At 46.3% G+C, this 20,585-nt stretch overlaps 1 protein-coding gene across 2 annotated transcripts in view; it reads left to right on the top strand.

Annotated features, from left to right (window-relative positions):
• The window catches only part of adamts10 (ADAM metallopeptidase with thrombospondin type 1 motif, 10), a 185,015-nt gene extending 166,379 nt beyond the window's left edge, over positions 1 to 18,636 (top strand). For both annotated transcript variants that reach the window (XM_078555843.1, XM_078555844.1), the window contains 4 exons: positions 1,728 to 1,932; positions 3,463 to 3,639; positions 8,074 to 8,230; positions 17,440 to 18,636. In XM_078555843.1, coding sequence (XP_078411969.1) covers positions 1,728 to 1,932; positions 3,463 to 3,639; positions 8,074 to 8,230; positions 17,440 to 17,549 — 649 coding nt within the window. In that variant the 3' untranslated portion in view covers positions 17,550 to 18,636. The remainder of the gene's footprint in view (positions 1 to 1,727; positions 1,933 to 3,462; positions 3,640 to 8,073; positions 8,231 to 17,439) is intronic.
• Positions 18,637 to 20,585: the final 1,949 nt, after the last annotated feature.

Raw genomic sequence — 20,585 nt, 5'->3', positions numbered from 1 at the left:
GGGCCTCCTGGCGCTCTGTGGATAGAGCACATCTCTTCCCTCCAGCACCTCCTCCACACCAAGGCCTTCAGTGTAATGTTAGAAAATCTTGGGCCTAAACTGTTGGGCCCCACCAACAGCAGGAACAGAAGCAAACTCAACAACAGGGTAAGTCATGAGGATGAGGTTTTGAGAAGCCTGAAAATACCAGCACCAGCCAACATGCCAATTTCCTGACCCTGTTCCCGGCATCAGCCATGCCCCCACATGGCAGGAAGTCAATCAAGCTCATTAGCAGCTTTGTAAAGTGCACTTAAAGGAGGCCAAATGGGACAGGGGTCAGTTTAGCTGTCTGGAGGTGGGCATCCGGTGGCAGGCTGAGGGACCAGTGCTGCAGGCAAGCCCTCTCTGCCTGTCTGGGAGCACACACTTGTGGCCTGGAGGCTGAACCTGTTTTTATTTCAAGTTTCAAAAAAGTTGGTGAGGAGACACCTCCATGTCGAAGTTCCCGCTCAATTACTCACCCTCAACCGCAGCCTTCTGCTCCTCTAAACCTGGAAGGCCTCTGATTGGCCCTCCAGATTTGGGAGCTGGCCCTCTGCCCTTAATTGGGCAGCAAAACTGTCTCCATGCCATTTAGGGATGCACCTCCATCAAAATCCCAGGTCAGTGCCTGCTTCCCCCCACCTTCCCCCTTCCCCCACCAAGGACAAACCCAGAATCACTCTCAACTCCTGGTTTCGCCCCCAGAGAGAAAATTCAGCTCTTGGAGCTGACGCCCTCCCAAATTGTGTCATTTTTCTGTCCTTCTCAGATCAGAATAGGTTGGAGAATGACTTCCAGCGCCTGCTCCAGGAACAATGTACTTCCTTTTCAAGAGGTGAAAGCTGGCTTTAAGTGGTACAGGCTAGTTGTGACTGAAGCTACCCTTTTACACTTTAGACCTCCAACTGGGGTATGCAGCTACTCACCTGCTTGGTTATCACTGGCTGCACACTTCAGTCATGTTAATTTGCATGTAGCACAAAGTTGCCATTCTGCCTGCATCAGCAGTAACAGGCCCAGGTTCCTCCTGTATCACAATTCCTGCTCGCATTTTCATTATCTATTAAATTTAACTCCCTTTAATTTTAAGAACAAATTTTGTCCCAAAGGCCTCCTTTGCCCTGAGCCTTTCCACAGCCTCTCCCCTCCCCCCGAGAATGAGAGCCTTTGAAACCCCTTCCTGATGACTTGCCCTGTTAATCTGTGGCCATTCCTTTGGTGTCAGCTGGTGGGCACTGACCACCAAAAATTCCACTCTGACCGCCAGCCAGCTGCTGCTTCTCACCCATTTCGTCTATGCAACTAGCCACACAGATGAAGCCTGGTAGTTAAAATTGCCTGGGCCTCACACTGTAGAAGTCGAGGGTTTGGTTTTTGCCTTGTCACTGAACTGCCCAACTCCCACTGATGGTTAAAATCGGGGCTTAAATTTTCAGCAGCCATGAACATCCTATTCAGATTTCTCTGACCTGACAGCAGATACAAGTTTCAGAGACAAACACACAAAGTGCATTAGTCACTAGACTGACTGTTGTGACTCTGGAAGAACCAGGATTTTACCCATGTGAATTAGACAATCATCAAAGCCACATAATATTGATTTCAGATATTTGAAGAGTGCACTGTTATTTGGGTGCTTTTGTCCTCACATTTATGGGTTTATACATAAACATCAATTCATTTTATATTTTCCACTTTTTCAGCTGGATTGTAGGTGACTGGACTGAGTGTAGTCGGACCTGTAATGGTGGGCTTCGCACTCGGGATGTCGTATGTGTCCAAAAAGTCACTGCTTCTGAACAAAAAGTACTGGATGATAGTTACTGTATCAGTGAACGCCCCTTGATAAAGGAAAGCTGCAATAACCACACCTGTCCACCTGAATGGGTTCCTCTTGATTGGTCTGAGGTAATGTATACTTTATTATAGGATTGAAGTGTCCAATCATTATGAAGTTTGTTTATTGATAGTCAAAGAAATACTACTCAATGGTATTTAACTGTAAGTCAAAACAAGTTATTCCTTTTAGGGTAGAAATTCAGGTCAGTGGAAGGAGTGGAACTGCGACACAAACCCTACAGTTTGAGGTGGATCCCAGAACCACCGTGTTTCTCCCCCTGCTTCCTTGCCCCACAAATTGCACAGGAAGGGAGTGGGTTGGGCAGGCCAGTGTTTCTTACTCCAGTTTCTGCCTCCAGTGCTTGAATGTCAACACCTGGGCTGCAAAGACAGGTGGGTTTGGGTGCTTCCAGGTAGAGTACACTCCAGTTGCACGTTACATCTTTTATGCACATTTGCAGTGGGCAGATGAATGTCGGGGTACATCATGGGTGAGAAGGGGTAATTATGGAAAAGGACAAGCAGGTATATAATAGAAAATAGTACGGTCTTATACAAGCCTTAAAAAATTATAGAAGGAATGGCTGAAGAGATTGCAGGACCACTGAAGTGAGAAATCAGATTTTTGAGGATGAAGCTATGAGAGAAATTAGCACTAGTGGAACTGAGAATATATATGTACTAGAAGAGAAAGCAGAAAAATTGTTAGCAATTTCTGTTCTAATTCTGAGGACTGAACAGAACTCAAGACAGATATATTTCCAGACTGTTGATATGCACTCTAGGGTGTGAAAGAAAATCTCAAAGGTAAAATCAAAGGTTCTGACCATATTTTTTGATCCTTCCCATATGCTGCAGCAATCCTCATCCATGCTTTCGTTATCTCCGAACTTGACCGTTCCAATGCTCTTCTGACTTTTCCATAACCTTGAGTTCATCCCAAATTCTGCTGCTCGTATCCTAGCATGCACCAAATCCCACTCATTTGTCATCCCTGTGCTCACTGATCTATATTTGCTCCCAGTCCACTAATGCCTTAGTTTTAAAATTGTCATCCTATATTCAAATCACCCCATAGCCGTGCCCCTTCCTATCTCAGGAACCTCCTTCAACCTCTGTCAACCCTCCAAGAATTGTGTGTTCCTCCAACTCTGCACTTTAGTGCAACCCCCAATTTAGAGCTAATTTTTGAAAGAGATCGATCAAAGTGGCTAATTGCTTTTTGGAAAATCAAACTCCAGAGAAAGCCACACCATTTATGGAATTTGTCTTCATTTTGTGGCAGTTGCAGTCATACACTTAGTGCAACAATCGGACTCCGCTGTCAAACCCCTCCCTTCCCTGCTGAAGGAGGTGCCCAAGTTGTTCTATTTCTGACACAAGTCTCTGTCCTCAGGATGTGAAATCCATTTTCCTGGAACTTTGGATAGAGAGGAGTCCACCAGGTGAATAAAAATTGTGTCCCATAAACACTGTAGAGACATTTCGAGGCTTAATTTTCTTTTGATGGCAGCATCCAGCTTATATGATAAAATGAATCACAGTAAAATGTGCAACATCTTTCAAAATTTTAGAGTGTCTTTCTCTTTTTATTAACAGTGCACACCAAGTTGTGGAATAGGTAATCGGCATCGTATTGTACTTTGCAAGAACAGTGATTACACCGTGACATTTCCAGCTTCCCATTGCCCTGCGGACTCCAAACCTCCCACTCGCATACGATGTACTTCACAGCGATGTCCACTCCCTCGCTGGGTAGCGGGAGAATGGAGCCCGGTAATCATTTAACAAGATAAGTTGTTGCTCCTTCCAGGGAAATAAGGTTACTCTGTGCACAAAGAAGGTTGTAAGTAGAATGAAGATATAAGGTCCCATAGAGTAAAGTTTTTTTTATTAATTCAACTCCAGGTTCAAGTTGAAAAGTTATTTCAGGTAACTTGTGGAACAATTCCATTATTTCACACACAAAATAGTTACAAAAAACTTTCTACAAAACTAGGTCCCCTCTGTTCTGTTTTTCTTTGAAGTCAAAAAAGTGATAGGTATTTGGAGGAACCCAACAAGCAAATTAATAGAGGCAAAGATATTGGGGTTATTCAAAATATATCTAGGTAAGCTGTGAGGAGGACACAAAGATGCTGCAAAGAAATATAGAACGGAATCTTGTTGAGGTATCAGGGGTCTCACCTGCTGGCTGGAGAGCCAGCAAGAGACCTACACTGCCTCTTTTCAGGAGGGCCTGCCAAACCACAAGCCAATCAGGCAGTGGCGAGGCCAGGAGTGGGTCTTACCCTGGAACCAAGACCCTGGGGATGGAAGTTTCGCCTACCAAGAACTGCCAGCCAATCAGAGGCCAGCAGCCCTTGTGCTCAGCAGCGCCACTGAGGAGACTGTGGCTGCTGCCAGAAGGATAGGTGATGCACTTTGGAAGGAGTAATTTGACAAGGAAGTATTCAATGAATGGCATGACACTAGGAAGTTCTGAGGAACAAAGGGACCTTGGCCCGTGTGTTCATGGATCTCTGAAGGCGGAGGGGCATGTTAGTGAGGTGGTGAAAAAGACATATGGGACACTTGCCCTTATCAATTGAAGCATAGATTACAAAAGTAGGGAGGTCATGTTGGAGTTGTATAGAGCCTTGGTGAGGCCACAGCTGGAGTACTGTCTGCAGTTCTGGTCGCCACATTATAGGAAGGATGTGATTGCACTGGAGGGGGTGCAGAGGGGATTCACCAGGATGTTGCCTGGGATGAAACATTTAAGTTATGAAGAGAGGTTGGATTGACGTGGGTTGTTTTTGTTGGAACAGAGAAGACTGAGGGGTGACCTGATCGAGGTATACAAGATTATGAAGGGCATGGACAGGGTGGATAGGGAGCAGCTGTTCCCCTTAGTTGAAGGATCACTCACAAGGGGACACAAGTTCAAGATGAGGGGCAGAAGGTTTAGGGGGGGATGTGATGAAAAACTTTTTTACCCAGAGGGTGGTGACAGTCTGGAATGTGCTGCCTGGGAGGGTGGTGGAGGCGGGTTGCCTCACATCCTTTAAAAAGTACCTGGATAAGCACTTGGCACGTCATAACATTCAAGGCTATGGACCAAGTGCTGGTAAATGGGATTAGGTAGGTGGGTCAGGTGTTTCTCACATGTCGGTGCAGACTCGATGGGCCGAAGGGCCTCTTCTGCACTGTGTGATTCTGTGATTCTGATTCTGTGATTCTGTGATAGACATCGGTGTTCCAGAAATGTAGAGCAACGCATGCCATAGGTAAATAAGTTGGGGGAGTGTTCCATTGGGTGGGGGTCGTGGAGAGAGGGGTGCAGGGAATCAGCAGCAAGGGCAGGGGAGGTGTGGCTCTCAGCGGGGCCTCCCTCCCAATGTTGAGTCCCTCGATGAGTGCCTCGAGGACTACCCAACCCCTCAACCTGCACCCCGCAACATCCCCCCCTGGAGATGACAAGCTGGCCGTACAGCTTTCGCTGCTGTGCATGCCACACCAGCAGCTGGGTTAATAGCACTGGTGTTGGATGAGGCCCTTAAGCTGTCACTAATTGGCCACTTAAGGTCCTCAATTTGTTGTGGAGCAGGAAGATCGACCATAAGCTCTTCCCCCCCCATTAGACAGGTTAAGTAAATGCACAACCAAATGGCAGATGGAAGTATTGTGTGGGAGGCGTGAGGTTATTCACATTCACAGCAAGAATCAAAAAACAGGATTTTTTTTAAAAAGCGCAAAACTTTTAAATGTCGATGTTCAGAGAAAGTTGCGCGTGGTCATACAAGTTAGCAGAAAGTTAGCAGGCAGCTACAGCAAGCAATTAGGAAGGCAAATGGCGTGTTGGCCTTTATTGCAAGGAGATTGGAGGACAAGAATAAAGAAGTCTTGTTACAATTGTACTGGGCTTTGTTGAGACCAGGGGCAGAATTTTGTGCCCTCCCCTATGCTGATTTTGATGGCAGGAGGGCATTTAACCAGGTGGGAGGGTCGGGACCCCAGCAGCTTCCCACCACCACCCCGATTAAGTCCATTGTGGGCAGACCCATGGATGGCCTTCCCACCCACCACCAATTGAGGCCATTAAGTGGGAAATTGATGCCCACTTAAGGGCCTCATCCCGCTGCCACTGGTATTAGCCCAGTGGCGGGCGGGTGGGAGGTTCGCCATGCAGGGAGTATGACAAACAAACTGGTGCAGGGTTGTTTGTGGGCTCCCAGAGGGAGCCCCTCTTACAAAGTCGATCAGTGTCTGTTTGAGGGACCTGGCATTAGGAAGGGAGGGGGGCCCACTGAGAGCCACCCCCTGCTCTTGCTGCCATCCCTCCCCCATGACCGCCACCCTTTAAGCCCCTCCTGCCATCATTCCCTTTGGCCTGGGATCCAGCAATGATCCTGGGCCTTGGGTGGGTGTCGTACTAGCAGCAGCCACTGTCTCACAGCATAGCCATTCGACAGAGCTGGTGGCCACTGTCCAGCAGCTCTTGGTGGGTGGGACTTCCAGCCCCAGATCCTTGATCCTGGGAGAAGACCCACTGCTGGCCTGTTAAGTGCCTGAGTGGAGCAAGATGCATCGGGCCTTCCCACAAAGAGATGACGTGGGGCTCTTGCTGGCTCTCCAGCCAGCGGCCAAGATCCCCGTCGCCCCAACAAAATTCCAGCCCACACCTGGAACACCATGCGCAGCTGTGGTCCCAATATAGGAAGGATATACTCACCTTGGAAGTGGTACAGCAAAGGTTCATCAGATTGCTTCCTGAGATAAGAGGGTTATCCTATAATGAGAGGTTGAGCAGATTGGGCCTATACTTTCTGGAGTTTAGAAGAATGGGAGGTAATCACATGGAAACATAGGTTGTTCAATGATGAGAGGCTGAGTAAAGTGCATCTATACTTTCTGGAGTTTCTGGAGTTTATGAGAATGAGAGGTGATTTTATTGAAAAAACAAGAGTTTGAAGGGGCTTGACATGGTAGACACTGTGAGGTTCTTTCCCCTGGCTGGGGAACCTAGAACACGGGCGCAGTCTCTGAGATATCGATCATTTTGGACTGAGAAGAGGAGAAATTTCTTCACTCAAAGGGTTGTGTGTCTTTGGAGTTCTCTACCCCAGAGGGTTGTGGATGCTCTGTCATTGAATATATTGAAGGCTGAGACAGATTTGGAGAGTCGATGGATATGGGGAATGGGTGGGAAAGTGGAATTGATGCAGAACATCAGCAGCAGTTGTACTGAATGGCAGAGCAGGTTCGAAGGACAGTACAGTCTAATCCTGCTCTGATCTCTCATCTTCATCTCGAGAATGGATTTCTCAACTGTTCCCCAAAACAGCCTTCCTTTCTCAGAGACTCCAGTTAACACAGAACTTCATTGCCCAAGTCTACTACTGCACAAAGTCCTGTACTCCAATTATGGTTATTGACAAATTAATTGGCCCTTTTTTCTCCTGTGCATGAACTGAAAGACTTCTGAAGCCTGCCGCAACATGCAGATGCAGGCAACCCCAACGATTCCTCTTTTCCAGCCTCTGAGAGGCTGTACGCTTTCGGGTGTGTGTCAGTGTTTAACAGACATTCCCAAACCTAGCATTCCATCGTCTCAAACCTTTGGCTCAGTTATGTCATTGGTGCTGTGGCCCCATTTTAACTCACTGGCACATATCTAGGTATAAAAAAAAAGGCTTAAAATGGCTAAGGAACCCTCTTCTTCGGAAGGTGACACGACAGCACTACATCGAGGTATCAACTTGGCTCAGCTAGTTGCACATTCATCACTGAGTACAAGATGATGAAGTCAAGCTCAACTCCAGAAACTGAGAACCTAATCGAGGCTGACACATCAGTGCAGCATTCTTCAAGTTCTTCTGGATGAGATGTTAAACCAAGGAACTTTTGTGTCTGCTCAGGCGGACACCAATCACCCCACGGCACTTTTTGAAAAACAACTGGGAGTCCTGCTGGTACCTGGTCAACATTCAGCTATCAACCAGCCTCACCAATAACAGATTAACTGGCCATGCACCTCATTTAGAGAATGTACCTCACTGCATTCTGGATTAATGACTAATGCAGGACATGACATAGTGGCAATTTTTATTCTGGGGTATATATGAGGCTGTAGAAGATTCACTGTTTTCCTCTTGTTGTTGAACAATCATGTGATGCTTTACTCCACACATGCTTAGGATAACATCTGTATTTTATGTCTTTCCTCAGTGTTCTGTGCAGTGTGGCCTGGGTCAGCAGATGCGAGTGGTCCAGTGTTTAACATACATTGGTCAGCCATCCATGGAATGTCCAGAATCCCTTAGGCCTGCAGCCATGCAGCAGTGTGAGAGCAGATGTGAAGCTCTTCCCACTGAGAATCCAGAAGGTAAAAAACTGTTCCTTTCAATCCTGTTGCATTGCTCTAGTTTTATCCTTGTATAGGTTATTCAAGAAAGTCCAAATTAAATGTTCTTCAGAGACAATATATTTAGTCCTTAGATGAACAGCTTGTTCTGGGACATAAACAGAAAATGCTGGAAATAACAACTTATATAGCACCTTTAATATAATAAAATGTTCCAATTAGGCACTTGGCAGGAAAAACAAAGTATGATACCCCCAAGCATAAGGAAATATTAGGTCAGATAACCAAAAGCTTGGTCAAAGAGGTAGGTTTAGGTTTTAAGGAATGTCTTAAAGGAGAAAAGTGAGGTATAGAGACAGAAAGGTAGGGGGAGGATAATCCTGATCCTGGAGCCTAGGCAGCTGAAGATGCAGCCACCAATGGTGGAGCGATTAAAATCAGGCATGCACAAGAGGCCAAAATTAAAGGAGTGCAGATATCTCAGAGGGTTATCGGGCTGGAGGAGATTAGAGAGATAGGGAGGGGCAAGACCGTGGAGGGATTTGGAGCAATAAACAAAAGACAAGGGCCGGGATTTTCCACGCCTGCTGACGTTGGGCATGTTTGGCTCGGTGAGCAGACAATATGGCAAGAAGGCCAAAAATCGGTTTCACGATGTCATTAAACCAGTTTGCAATCGTCCACTCTGCCCATCAATAGCAGGCCGCGTTTCCCACCATCGGACATCGGGAACCTCATTGTAATATATTTGTATATCATTATAAGCCCATCCCACCAGAATCATCCCCCACACTGGATCCTCACGCTGACGTGCTTCACAACAACATATAAAAGGCGTGCTCTTAGTGGCTGGACTTTGAATGAAGCTCAGAGGTGAGTGCACAGTAACGTTGCACAGGGCTCACAAGGGTCTCCTGTTAGACTTGAAGGTTGAGGTGCGTTGGTTTTTTTTTAAATTCATTCATGGGATGTGGGGCATGACTGCCTGGCCCAGCATTTATTGCCCATCCCTAATTACCCTTGTTCAGAGGGCATTTTAAGAGCCAACCATATTGCTGTTGGTCTGGAGTCACAGGTAGGCCAGACCAAGGACAACAGATTTCCTTCCCTAAAGGACATTAGTGAACCAGATGGGTTTTTACGGCAATCAACAATGGTTTCGTGGTCATCATCAGACTTTCAATTCTAGATTTTTATTGAATTCAAATTTCACCACCTGCTGTGGTGGGATTCAAACCTGGATCCCCAGAGCACCCTGGGGCTCTAGAATACCAGTCCATTGACAATACCGCTACCTACATCTGCCACCTGCTGCAGGATTTGGCGGAGGGCATCCACTGCCAGTGGCTGTGAAAGTGACAGCAACGCTCAATTTTTATGGCAGTGACTCCTTTCAGGGCTCCACAGGTGACCTCTGTGGGATCTCACGACCCTCCACCATGAGGTCACGGATGCCGCCTTCATGAGGACGCACACTTTGTGCATTTCACTCAGGACCAGGACAGCCAGGACGCAAGAGCGATTGGATTTTCCCAGATCTCGGGTTTCCCACAGGTGCGGGGTGCGATTGACTGCACTCACGTGGTGTTCAGATCTCCATGGCAACAGGCAGTGAATTATGTCAACCATAAGGGCTTCTATTCACTGAATGTGTAGCTGGTGTGTGACCACCACAAACGCATCCTGCAGGTTTCCAGGGAGTGTGCACGACTCCTACATTCTCAGTCGGTCACAGATCCCTGACGTCTTCCAGGGTCCACAGAGGCTGCAGGGTTGGCTCCTCGGGGACAAAGGCTACCCACAGAGGACGTGGCTGATGACACCCGTGTGGCGGCCTCAGACTGCAGCAGAGCGAAGGTATAGCGAGGCTCATGCTGCAACTCGCAACTTGGTGGAGCTGAAAATGAAGTTCTGGTGCTTGGACCAGTCTGGTGGAGCCCTGCAATATAGTCCACAGAGGGTGTCATGTATCGTCGTCTCCTGCTGCACTCATTACAAACTGGCACTGCAACGGGGAGACAAGCTGGCTGAGGAGGAGGTGGAGGAGCTGGACGTCTCCTCCAATGAGGAGGACATCAACCGGGATGAGGGTGAGGGGGTCCTCAAAGACACCAATGACAACGATGAGGCAGGTGCACTCGGGAGGCCCTCATAGCTGCTAGGTCTGTGGAGGATGATGACGACATGCAGTGAGGAGACACCATAATTCCTCACATTTCATCTGCGAACGTTTGACTCCAGTCTCCAGGCTGACAGCAGCGCACAGACCCTCTGTGATAAGGCTTCAGTCATGGAGATGCATCGAAGGCCCTAATAGTCGCTCGATTCCAGGATGATGATGATGACATGCAGTGAGGACACTCCATAGATCTTCACATAGCCTTTGTGAGTGCCTGACTCCTGTCTGGCCGAGGGCAGCTCGCTTGCGCTTCATGATCAGGGTCATATCATAGAGACACAGATGTGAAACATTAAATGCACCTGATCTTTTGTCAGCCTTCAGCACCTGACCCCTTCAGGAGCGCAGTGTCACCATAGCATGGTTGTCTGGTGGATGTTGCACTGCTGGATCCTCACTTCGTAGAGCACCACCAACCTCAACGTCAGCACCACCGACCTCAACGTCAGCACAGGAATGATCCAGATCCTTGCCAGCCAGCTAAATGGCTCTATTTTCAAAGTCTGTGAGGATCTTGATTTCAGACATTCCTCCACCAGTCTGCAGCCTCTCCCTCTTCTTGTGTGCCAGCTTGTCCTGCATGAACAAAGGTGGAGAGAGTGTGAGCAGGACACATGGCACTGCATGGAGTGTTTGTTTGGTGAACAGAGCCATGGACAGGATGAGGACACGAGCTCCACTTGATATGAGCATAAGAAAGATGTCAGGGTGTGTGTGGGAGTTAATGGTGCTGTCTCTTGAGGTGTGAGATCCCTGTGGATGTGTGATGTTGTTTGTGAGCGTGTGAGTTGAGAGTGATGAGATGAGTGACTTACCCTGGTGGAACGGATGAGACCATTCATCCTGTAGCGGCACTGGGTGGCTGTCTTCCTTTGCAGAGCACTGGCACTGACCACCACTGCCACCACCTCCCATGCTGGATTAGTGAGGTTGCTGCCCGTCCTGCGGCCAGAGCTGGGGTAGAGGGCATCATGGTGGGCCTCCACTGTGTCCAAAAGGTGCTCGAGGGACGCAATATTAAACCGGGGGTCTGCAATCTTCCTGACTTTCGGGGCTATGTCTTCTTCACAGCAATCCTGGGCTGGACGCACTGAGAGGTGTGCGCGTAGCTGGACTTTAAATATGGCGCCCGGCGTGATGAAGTAGAGAGGTGATGGCATGGCAGATGAATGCCCGCCATCGAAACAGCATGTTTTCCAGGAATGCATGGCTGATGAGGCGGGATTGGGACGATACGGCATGAAAAGCCGTCATCCCAGCCGACAGGTATAACATCCTTTTTCCTGCCCGCTACCGCACTTAGTGCAAATCTGGGCTGATTCCACCCAAAGTCTGTGATATGGTGGAAGATAGGAGTGATGTGACATGTGGGTGGTGTGATACTAGGGTGATGTGATATAAGGCAAAAGACAATGATAAAAGGACAAATAAAGAAACAAAAACTGGTCTAGCGGTTGAGTTGTAAATGGCAGCAACAGAATCCTAACCAGCACCTGCAGCCCAAGGTAAAAGGAGCTGTGCTAATGATCTGAAATTATTGAACTCGGTGTTGAGTCTGGAAGCTTGTCAGGTGGCGAGGTGCTGCTCCTTGAGCTTTCATTGAGCATTATTGGAAAGTAGGGAGCTGAGGAGAGAGTAAACGATTTAAAATGGTGAAATGGAAAAATGAACAGAAACTCTGATTCACACTTGTGAACTGAATGGAGGTGTTCAGCAAAGCAATCACCCAATCTGCATTTGGTCTCCCAATGCAGGGGAGAGAGCACCATGACCATGCAGCGAATACAGTGTATTCAATTGAAAGAAGGACAAGTAAATCATTGTTTCATCTGGAAGAATTGTCCCAGACCTTGGAAAGAAGGAGGCAAAGGGGCAAGTGCTTCATCTTCTTTACTTGCATGGGAAGGTACTGTGGGAAAGGGAGCAGGTTTTGGGAGCAATGATGGACATTCAAGTTCAAGATGTTGTGGAGGGAATGGTCCCTTCTGGACTTGGCTCTGGATGCTTCAAAGTAGATTTTTTTTGGCACTGTTGTGTAATTCTCCACTTTTTGCCCCATTTATGAATGCTCAGCACTGATTTAGGACACATTATGTGACTCAGATTCACTAGCTCTTTGTCTAGGGCCAATATCATTTAAATTTGATGGTGAGATTCAACTTATGTTCGTAGTTTCCTAAATAGCAAGCTCCTCATCTGAATAATGGCTGCCAACTGGAGAGCAGTATGGCCCTTGAGGCAGTCACCTCAAACACTTGTAAACCTCTTGTCAGTGACAGTGGCCGAAACATGGCACCAAGGTAGTTTGGACCTCTTGCTGGTGCAATTAAATAATCACATTGCCTTCCATCAATCCAATTAGCATGCCAGACAAATATCACCAGTGTAGTTCTGATAGATTTTTAAAGTAGGTTAGTACACTTAATATGAAATGAAAGGCTGGGGGAGCACTTTTTGTTCAAAGAGCTTCCCCAGTGTCTATTGAACAAGCGTAATAATATTGCAGTGCCTTTTTTGGGATCATGCACTTCTGGGAATTACTGCTCCGTTACAATTAATACAGCTGCATAGGGCTAATGGGACTCCTCCTACTTGGGGGTCTCACTACAACCGCCTGGAGGCAATGAGTCCTGGCTGGGTGGGCTTTTGTTTAGGTTAGAAATTTGACATATATCATGTTCTGCTGTCAAGGGACAGATTATCTGTCACTGTGGACCTGAGGTAGCAGAATTTGCTAACCACTTCTGCTGGGGTGTTATTTAGTGTGATCGGGGCACCTTGTCCCATGACCACGGTTTTGGAGAGGCTCTGTGGATTTTCACCGCGGTGTGTTTTGGAGAGACTCTCTGCCATGGCGAAAATCCGGGAAATGGCTGAAAATTCTAAGTCCCTCCCCCGAACCTGGCATTCCCCACCTTCATGGGGCAGGCCTGGAGTCAGGTCGGGGTTCACGCTTGCGCGATTCATGGAGGCAGCTGGCCATTTAAATCACTAGCTGCCTTCACTGAAGTGTCACTTCGGAAGAACAGGAGTGTGGAATTCAGTGTGCAAAATGGAACAGGTAAGAGGAGGTCTGAGCTTGATGGATGTGTTTGAATAACCAGGGTACCCCTTTGAAAGGTAAAGTACCCCTTTGGACAGGGTCCCGAGACACCTTTGGAAGAAGTAATACACCCTATGGGAGAGTTAAGGCATCCTTTGGGATTGGGAAGGCACTCTTTGGGATCGTTAAATGTGAACATGATTATGCACTTTTTACAAATTAAATCATTGGAACTGTCAAGCTGTCAAAGAGCTGTCCAGCTGTCAAGGAACTGTCCAGCTCAACGAACGTCAAGCTGTCAAGGAAATGTCCAACTTTCAAGGAAATTTTAAGCAGCTGTCCAGCTGTCAAACCTGTCAAAGCTATCCAGGAAGTTTCAAAGCTGTCAAGTAATTGTCCAAGGATACTAGGTGCATTGGCATGGAGGGAGTAAGGGAAAATGGTGGGGGACATGGGTTGGCATGAGTTGGCACTAAGTTGGCATAGGAGGTATGGGGCAATGGGGTAGGTAGAGGGGGAATGCGTTGGCATAGATTGGCATGGATGTGGGGTGGTGAGGGTGAGTGAGGGGTGAGGGCTGGAGGAAAGTTTTTTGTTTCATTATTATTTTTTATTTATTGAAACACAGTGCCGAGGCACAGAGGCAGGCCTTACACCTAGCCCACCTTTGAACCTGGCAGCCTGTGCATTCGTTCTGGGGTCACCTACCCCAACTCCTTTCTCAGCCCGTGCTTCCCCCCCCCCGCCCCGCCACCCCCCGCCAACCCCCCGAGAATCTGACCTGCAGGCAGACATTTTTAAAGGTCAGGTTTGGCAAGCAGGGAAATTTTCTGACGCAGCGAACCCAATCCGGGGACATCAGGGCCTTTCCATATCTGCGGGATAGGCAATGGTCAGGAACATGATGAAGACAATACCAGTGTGAGGACTAGGACACAACCCTATTTCACTCCATTCTTCACTCTGAGACTGTCGAAGTGGAGCCTTCAAACTGTACAGTGCAATGCATGTTGTAATGGAAGGAGGATGAGACTGAGGAGCTTTGCCTGACAGCCAGTTTCCCCAAAATCTTGTAGAGCCCTCCTCTGCAGACTGTGTTGAATGCCTTAGTGAGATCTACAAAAGTGAGGTAAACAGGTCTACCCTGTTTGCCACGCTTCTCTTGTAGTTGGTGTAAGAGATCATATCCATAGTAGATTTTTTGGCACAGAAACCTCACTGTGCTACTGGATACACTTGGTCTGCAAGTAGATCGAATCTTTTAAGTACGAGCCTACAAAAGGCCTGCCCCATGACACTAAGGAGTGAGTTGCCCCTGTAGTTGTTGCAGCCTCCTTGGTTGCCTTTGTTTTATGTACAGCATGATGATTTTTGCATCCTGCTGAACAGAGCCTACTTTCCAGCAGAAAGGGAGAGGTCAGAAAAGGTGTGGCAATAGATGTGATTAACACCCATGAGCAGTTCGGCTGGGATTCCATCCTTGCCAGGTGTCCTTCTGTTTGCTAAACAGTCTATGGTCTTCTTGAACCCAAGCAAAAAGGGTTCCTCATCTAACTCACCCATGACAGGAAGCTGCGGGAGAGCATTAGGTGATGACTGGGAGATGTCCATCGCATAGGAGTACAGCTCACAAACCTGTTCAGCTTAATAGGACATCTGTTTACTTCTTTTGGTGGGTACTTCACCATCTTCTGTCTTCAGGGGAGCAACTGCAGTGATGGTAAGACCAAGCGTCCTCTTGATCCCTCCATAGATAATTTGTAGATTTCCATTGTCACAGGCAGTTTGGATTTCTTGACATAAGTTGATCCCTTATTTATTTGTGCAGTATTTTCCTATCTTATGCATGGCTGTTTCAGCTAATTCAGGTTGTGCAGTGTCTTAGCTGTTGGGTTTATATTGTGCATGATGTAGGTTTCGTTTTTTGCATCAATGACAGATGTCATCTCAGTTGAGCAGGCCTCAAACCCACCCTTGTTGCGGGTTCCACTTTTAACAAATGATGCTTTTGCTGTGTCATAGATGATTGAGCTTAGTGAGTTCCAAACTTCATCGATACCAGCATCGCCACTTCCTGGTAAACCTTTGGTTGGTGGCAACCATTCTGGCGACAGTGCAGAGTGCTGGTATTTGGCATCATTACTTGTGCAAGGGATGTTGATATGTGAAGGGCCGTTGTGTTTAGAATTGTAAATCATTTGGGGCTTCACCTTCATTTCGCTGCTGACAGGAGAGTTGGTCAGTGTCATAATCTGCTCTCTGGTACATGCGGGTATAGAGAACACTGGGCAGATCGCACCTTCTCATGATAACCAGGTCTGGTTGATGCCAATGTCCAGACCTTGGATGACTCCATGATACCTTGTGGCGATGTCGGCCCTGAAAGAAGGTGTTGGTGACGCAGAGTTCATTCAGGGCACAAAGCTCAAGAAAATGTTGTCCGATATCGTAGATCTTGCCCACCCAATGAGGACTGAGATATGTTGGCCATGAATCACTGTCTACCCGAACAAGTACATTGAAGTCACCATTTGAAATGTTCCTCACAACATCACCTGGGGAGTTGTAGAAATGGTCTTTGTCCGAGATGCTGGCATACAGAGTTGGTGCATAGGGGCATATGATGTTGACTGCTTCTCCATCAGATAATAGCCATGCGGAGATGAGGCGCTCCAAGGTTGTTACTGGTGACTCAGTTGACGGTGTCAGGCAGTTGCTCAATGCGAAGTCTGTTCATGGTGGTCTTCAGTGCTCTTTCCGTGCCAGTAGAAGGTGTAGTTGCCTCACAAATAGATTCTGTGTCGGCTACTCGTATAGCGGCAATGTCAACACCAAGCTTGTGTAGTTCACAGTCAATCAAGGCCGCCTTGTATACACTCGCTGTGGCATGTGAGCCATTGTGCCGTTGTTCATGCCAGGCCTCACAGTGCTCACTTTCCAGCTTCCAAGACGAAAGGTTACCTTTCTTTGTTTGCTGCGTAGCCTAGGCATGGTTTTAGGAGGTGCAGACTTGCCTAGCATCTGTACCCCCCTCTCGACCTTGTAGGCTGGTATCTAGAGGAAAGACAAAAGCCTATGCGTTTGGGACCTAGTCAGTTGCAGGAGGTACCGGAAGTTTCTAACTTGGTGGAAGCACCAACCGCCTAGTTGGACTCCCAACCAGATTTTTTGTTGGATTTACGCCCTCAGCCGTTAACTCGAGGTGTTTACTGTTGTTAATGTTGAAAGGCAGGGCAAAAATCACAAAAGCTGCCTGGCCCCTCTCAAGGCGGCCAGCCCCCCACCTCCAGCGCCTGCCTGCAAAACCCAGCATAGCCGCTCATCCCCCTAGATAGAATCCCCACATCAGCAAATTCAATTAAGTTAAAGTAAACCCCCTCAGTAGCCCACCACTTCAGCATTTTAATCCCCTCAGTAAAATCCCACCTCAATACTAAACCACCTCAGTAAACCCCCATCACAGCACTAAAACCAGCCCAAAAGACCAAACGACACCCACCCCAACAGCCTATCACAATAGCACTAAACACCTCCCAACTAAATCCCCTCAAGACAGTACCAAAGCCCCCAGTAACCCCTCAATAAACCTTGCACCGTAACTCTAAATCCCCCAAAAAGATCCCTACCACACCAAAGCACTAAATCCTCCCAAATAAAGCCCATCACACCACTAAAACCCATCAAATAGACCACCACCACAGCAATTAATTCCCCACCCCCCGATAACCCTCACCACAACAGTAAAACAGTGGAAAAGCAATTTGCGAGAAAGGTTTTTGGTGAAATTTATGCTGTTGCATAAAGTCAGGTCTCTATAAATATTAACAAAGATTTGATGAATGGTTTCAACAAGAAACTTGATGAATGGTGTTTGTACCAAGGGTGTGCTGCATTATAGAAAACATTAGAGCAATGATAGAATCTTCCCTATGTTTTTGTCTCAAATGCTGTTGGTCAAAGCATGTCTTGTAGCAAGGAGTTTGATTATGGTTTGGTTTCCTCTCACAGAATGCAGGGATGTGAATAAAGTGGCTTACTGCCCACTGGTGCTAAAATTTAAATTCTGCAGTCGGCCCTACTTCAGACAGATGTGTTGTAAAACTTGCCAAGGACATTGACCTTCAAGAACAGCTTCAACTGAGCAAAATATTTGAACGGAGCCGGACTGCAATGTGGACCAAATGTTGATACGTTGTATTCATTAAAAATGGAGATAGGAGAAGAAACGATGTTAACAAGCTAATAACATGAACCAACAAGCTCCACGCGTAACAGGGCAAGTCTGACCTACAACAGTCATCTCATCGGTTTGTCATAAAACAATCAGCAGTGACCATGATTTATATACGTTGCTGAATTCATGGACTCCATCATTTGAGTCAACCTTAAACATCAAATATTGGCTGCAGACAGCACCACAGTACATTATTAATGCTCAAAACTACAAGCAATGCTATTGACCGGTTCTTTTGTGAATTTGTAGGGTTTTTTTTTTTAACAGTTCCACCATCTTGAACAAGAGCCAATTTCCCAGTATTATGGATGACAGCATAGCTATATTATGAAAGTGCTGTTTAGCTGTTAACTTGTTCACAGAGAGAATATTTAACAAATTTTGTAACAGTGTATTAATAATGGATTTTGTGAAGGGTATAAATGATCTCCATTCTTAATCCATAGATGTGCTATGTGCTGCAAGGATTTGCCAAAAAAAGCTACAGCATTATAACCCCCCAGTGAGCCTTGGGTGCTGTCCATTTGCTTTCTGTACTTTTGATGTTTTCTCGTATCTCCACCAGTGAATTAAGCTGACTTTTCAATACTGGACTGTTTAATCTAGACAGTGGTTATTTTTATTCTGGGTTGCACTGCTGAAACAGTCATAAATAAAACATTTAATATAACTAGTACAATGTAAATCAACATTAATAGACTGCAAGAAAATGACTGTGAAGTCCAAGCTGCTCACTGATTGTTCTGTTCTCTTATTTTATTCGTTCAGATTGCTATGTATTTATGGAATTTTAAACCTAAAGTACTATTCACGAATTAATTTCACGTGTATCACGGAATCGCCAAATGGTAGTCCTTTAGGAATTGACCAGAAAGACAATACCGTTGTCACATAAACCACTTTGCAACTGACCAGCTGCGGTCATTGTAGAGCCTCCTGTCTTGGCCAATGTTGACTCTGTTAGCATTTGCGACAACACTGAGATTAAAATGAATGAGTGGTAGAACTGGTGTTTGCCTCAGCAATGATACTCAGAATATTGTTCCCTGAAAATTTGCGCTACCCAACACTTTTAGTACAAATTGACAACTTAGTTGCCATAATACGTTGTGGTAAATCTAAACCATTAAGTAATCTTTAAGGTTATGTATTAGCTCATCTGACAAAAAAAATTGTGCTGTGATATTTAATTGAAAATAGTGCACTTTTTGACCTGAGCAGTCAACCCTGCTTGGCTCAACTTGGTTAGTCTGTTGGTGACATGAGAGAGATGTTTATCCTATCTCCCACTGAAAATTACAATATCTCTGGCCCCTGTTGAAACAGGATCCACCCGCTTTTAGGACATAATGGACGTATTCTTCATTCCAAAATGCCTGGCTGTAAATGTGTATATACCTGATTGTTTAACAAGTAGAGAGCATGACAGGGCCTCGATATTTAGTGCCATCTGCCTTTTTTCAGGATTAAATTTGTCAGGTAATTGCCACCCCTAGTTTTTCCAGGGTTTGCATTATGTTAGGTATTGGGGAGGCATCAGACTCCGGCAATCCATTTAACTTCCTACAGAATCACATTGTCTTCATTAGGAATCAACACTATCATCAATGACCACCACTCTGGAATGGCACAGGCCCAGCGTCTTCTGAGTTTCTCCAGCTTTGTGCTTTTTCTCCCTTGTCTGTCATGTTGAAACACGAACCATGTTTACCTGATATACAAGCCACTTCACACAGCATTGTCCAAGAACAGCAACTGCAAACCTAGCAACAATTTCTTAGTTCAATATTTCTGTATGGAAGGTAAAGGAGCTGATGTTTACCTTCATTTTTTGAGGAACTCAATTTGTCATCTGATAGCAGATCAAAAATTTCACCTTCCTACCTTTGGAGAAACTGTGATATTTGAGGCCACTTCCATGCTGGTGAGTTAAGTTTTTACCATATTAATGCCGTAGGCTCAGTGTTTAAATGGTTAATCAGCTATGTCAACTGTATAGTCCACTGTTATATTTCCATCATTATATCTAGACTCACCTGGTGAAACAGTTGAACTTCATTAGCCTACCTTATTTTTGTTTTTGGGATCTGGGCTTCACTGGTGAGAACTGGGTTACTCTTGAGAATGGCCCCTCTTCTTGAACCGCTACAGAAGGCGCTCTCACAATGCTGTTACATAACGAGTTCCAGGATTTTGACCCAGTGACAATGAAGGAGCAGTATTATATATCTAGGTCTGAATTGTGTATGGTTTGGAAAGGACTTGAGAGGTTGAAGGTGACAGTGTTCCCATACACCTATTGCTGTTCCAAGTGGTGGAAATCACAGGTTTGAAAGGTGCTGCCAAAGAGGTCTTGAAAAGTTGCTATCCTGTGAATAGTACACGCTGCTGACGTGCTGCTCTGGTGATGGTGATTTCAGAGGTTTAAGATGGTGGCCGATCAACAGCATTGTTTTATCCAGCTTAGTATTAGCTACTTGAACCTTCTAGCAGATGTACCCATCCAGGCAACTGCCTTGTAGTAATGGAGAGGCTTTGGTGAGTCAAGAAGTGAGCCACTCACTGCAGAATACCAAAATCTCGGACCTGTCTAGTAGCCACAGTATTAAGGTGATTGGATCAGTTGAATTCTTGACATTGAATGTGATGAAGGGAAGACTAGGCTTTTTCATTTGGTGGTCTAACCTTTCTAGATTCCCGATTGATTGCTTGCTTCTCATGAGATTTTATTTGGAGAGACCCTGGCCCCATCACATGATGTTTGATGGCCAGGCATTGCTGTGTTTTCACTCTGGGACTTGGTCACTGCCTCAGGTGCTGTGTAGACTAAGCTTACCACTACAGCTAATACCTAATAAGGTCTTGGCTTGCAGTCCAAAGTCTACCCTTGGGGCACCAGTGATTCTATATCTAATATTTT

Source organism: Cetorhinus maximus, chromosome 13, assembly GCF_964194155.1.
Source record: "Cetorhinus maximus chromosome 13, sCetMax3.hap1.1, whole genome shotgun sequence".
Lineage (NCBI taxonomy): Eukaryota > Metazoa > Chordata > Chondrichthyes > Lamniformes > Cetorhinidae > Cetorhinus > Cetorhinus maximus.
Note: the sequence above shows the minus strand (reverse complement) of the source record. Positions and strands in the feature narration are given on the sequence as shown.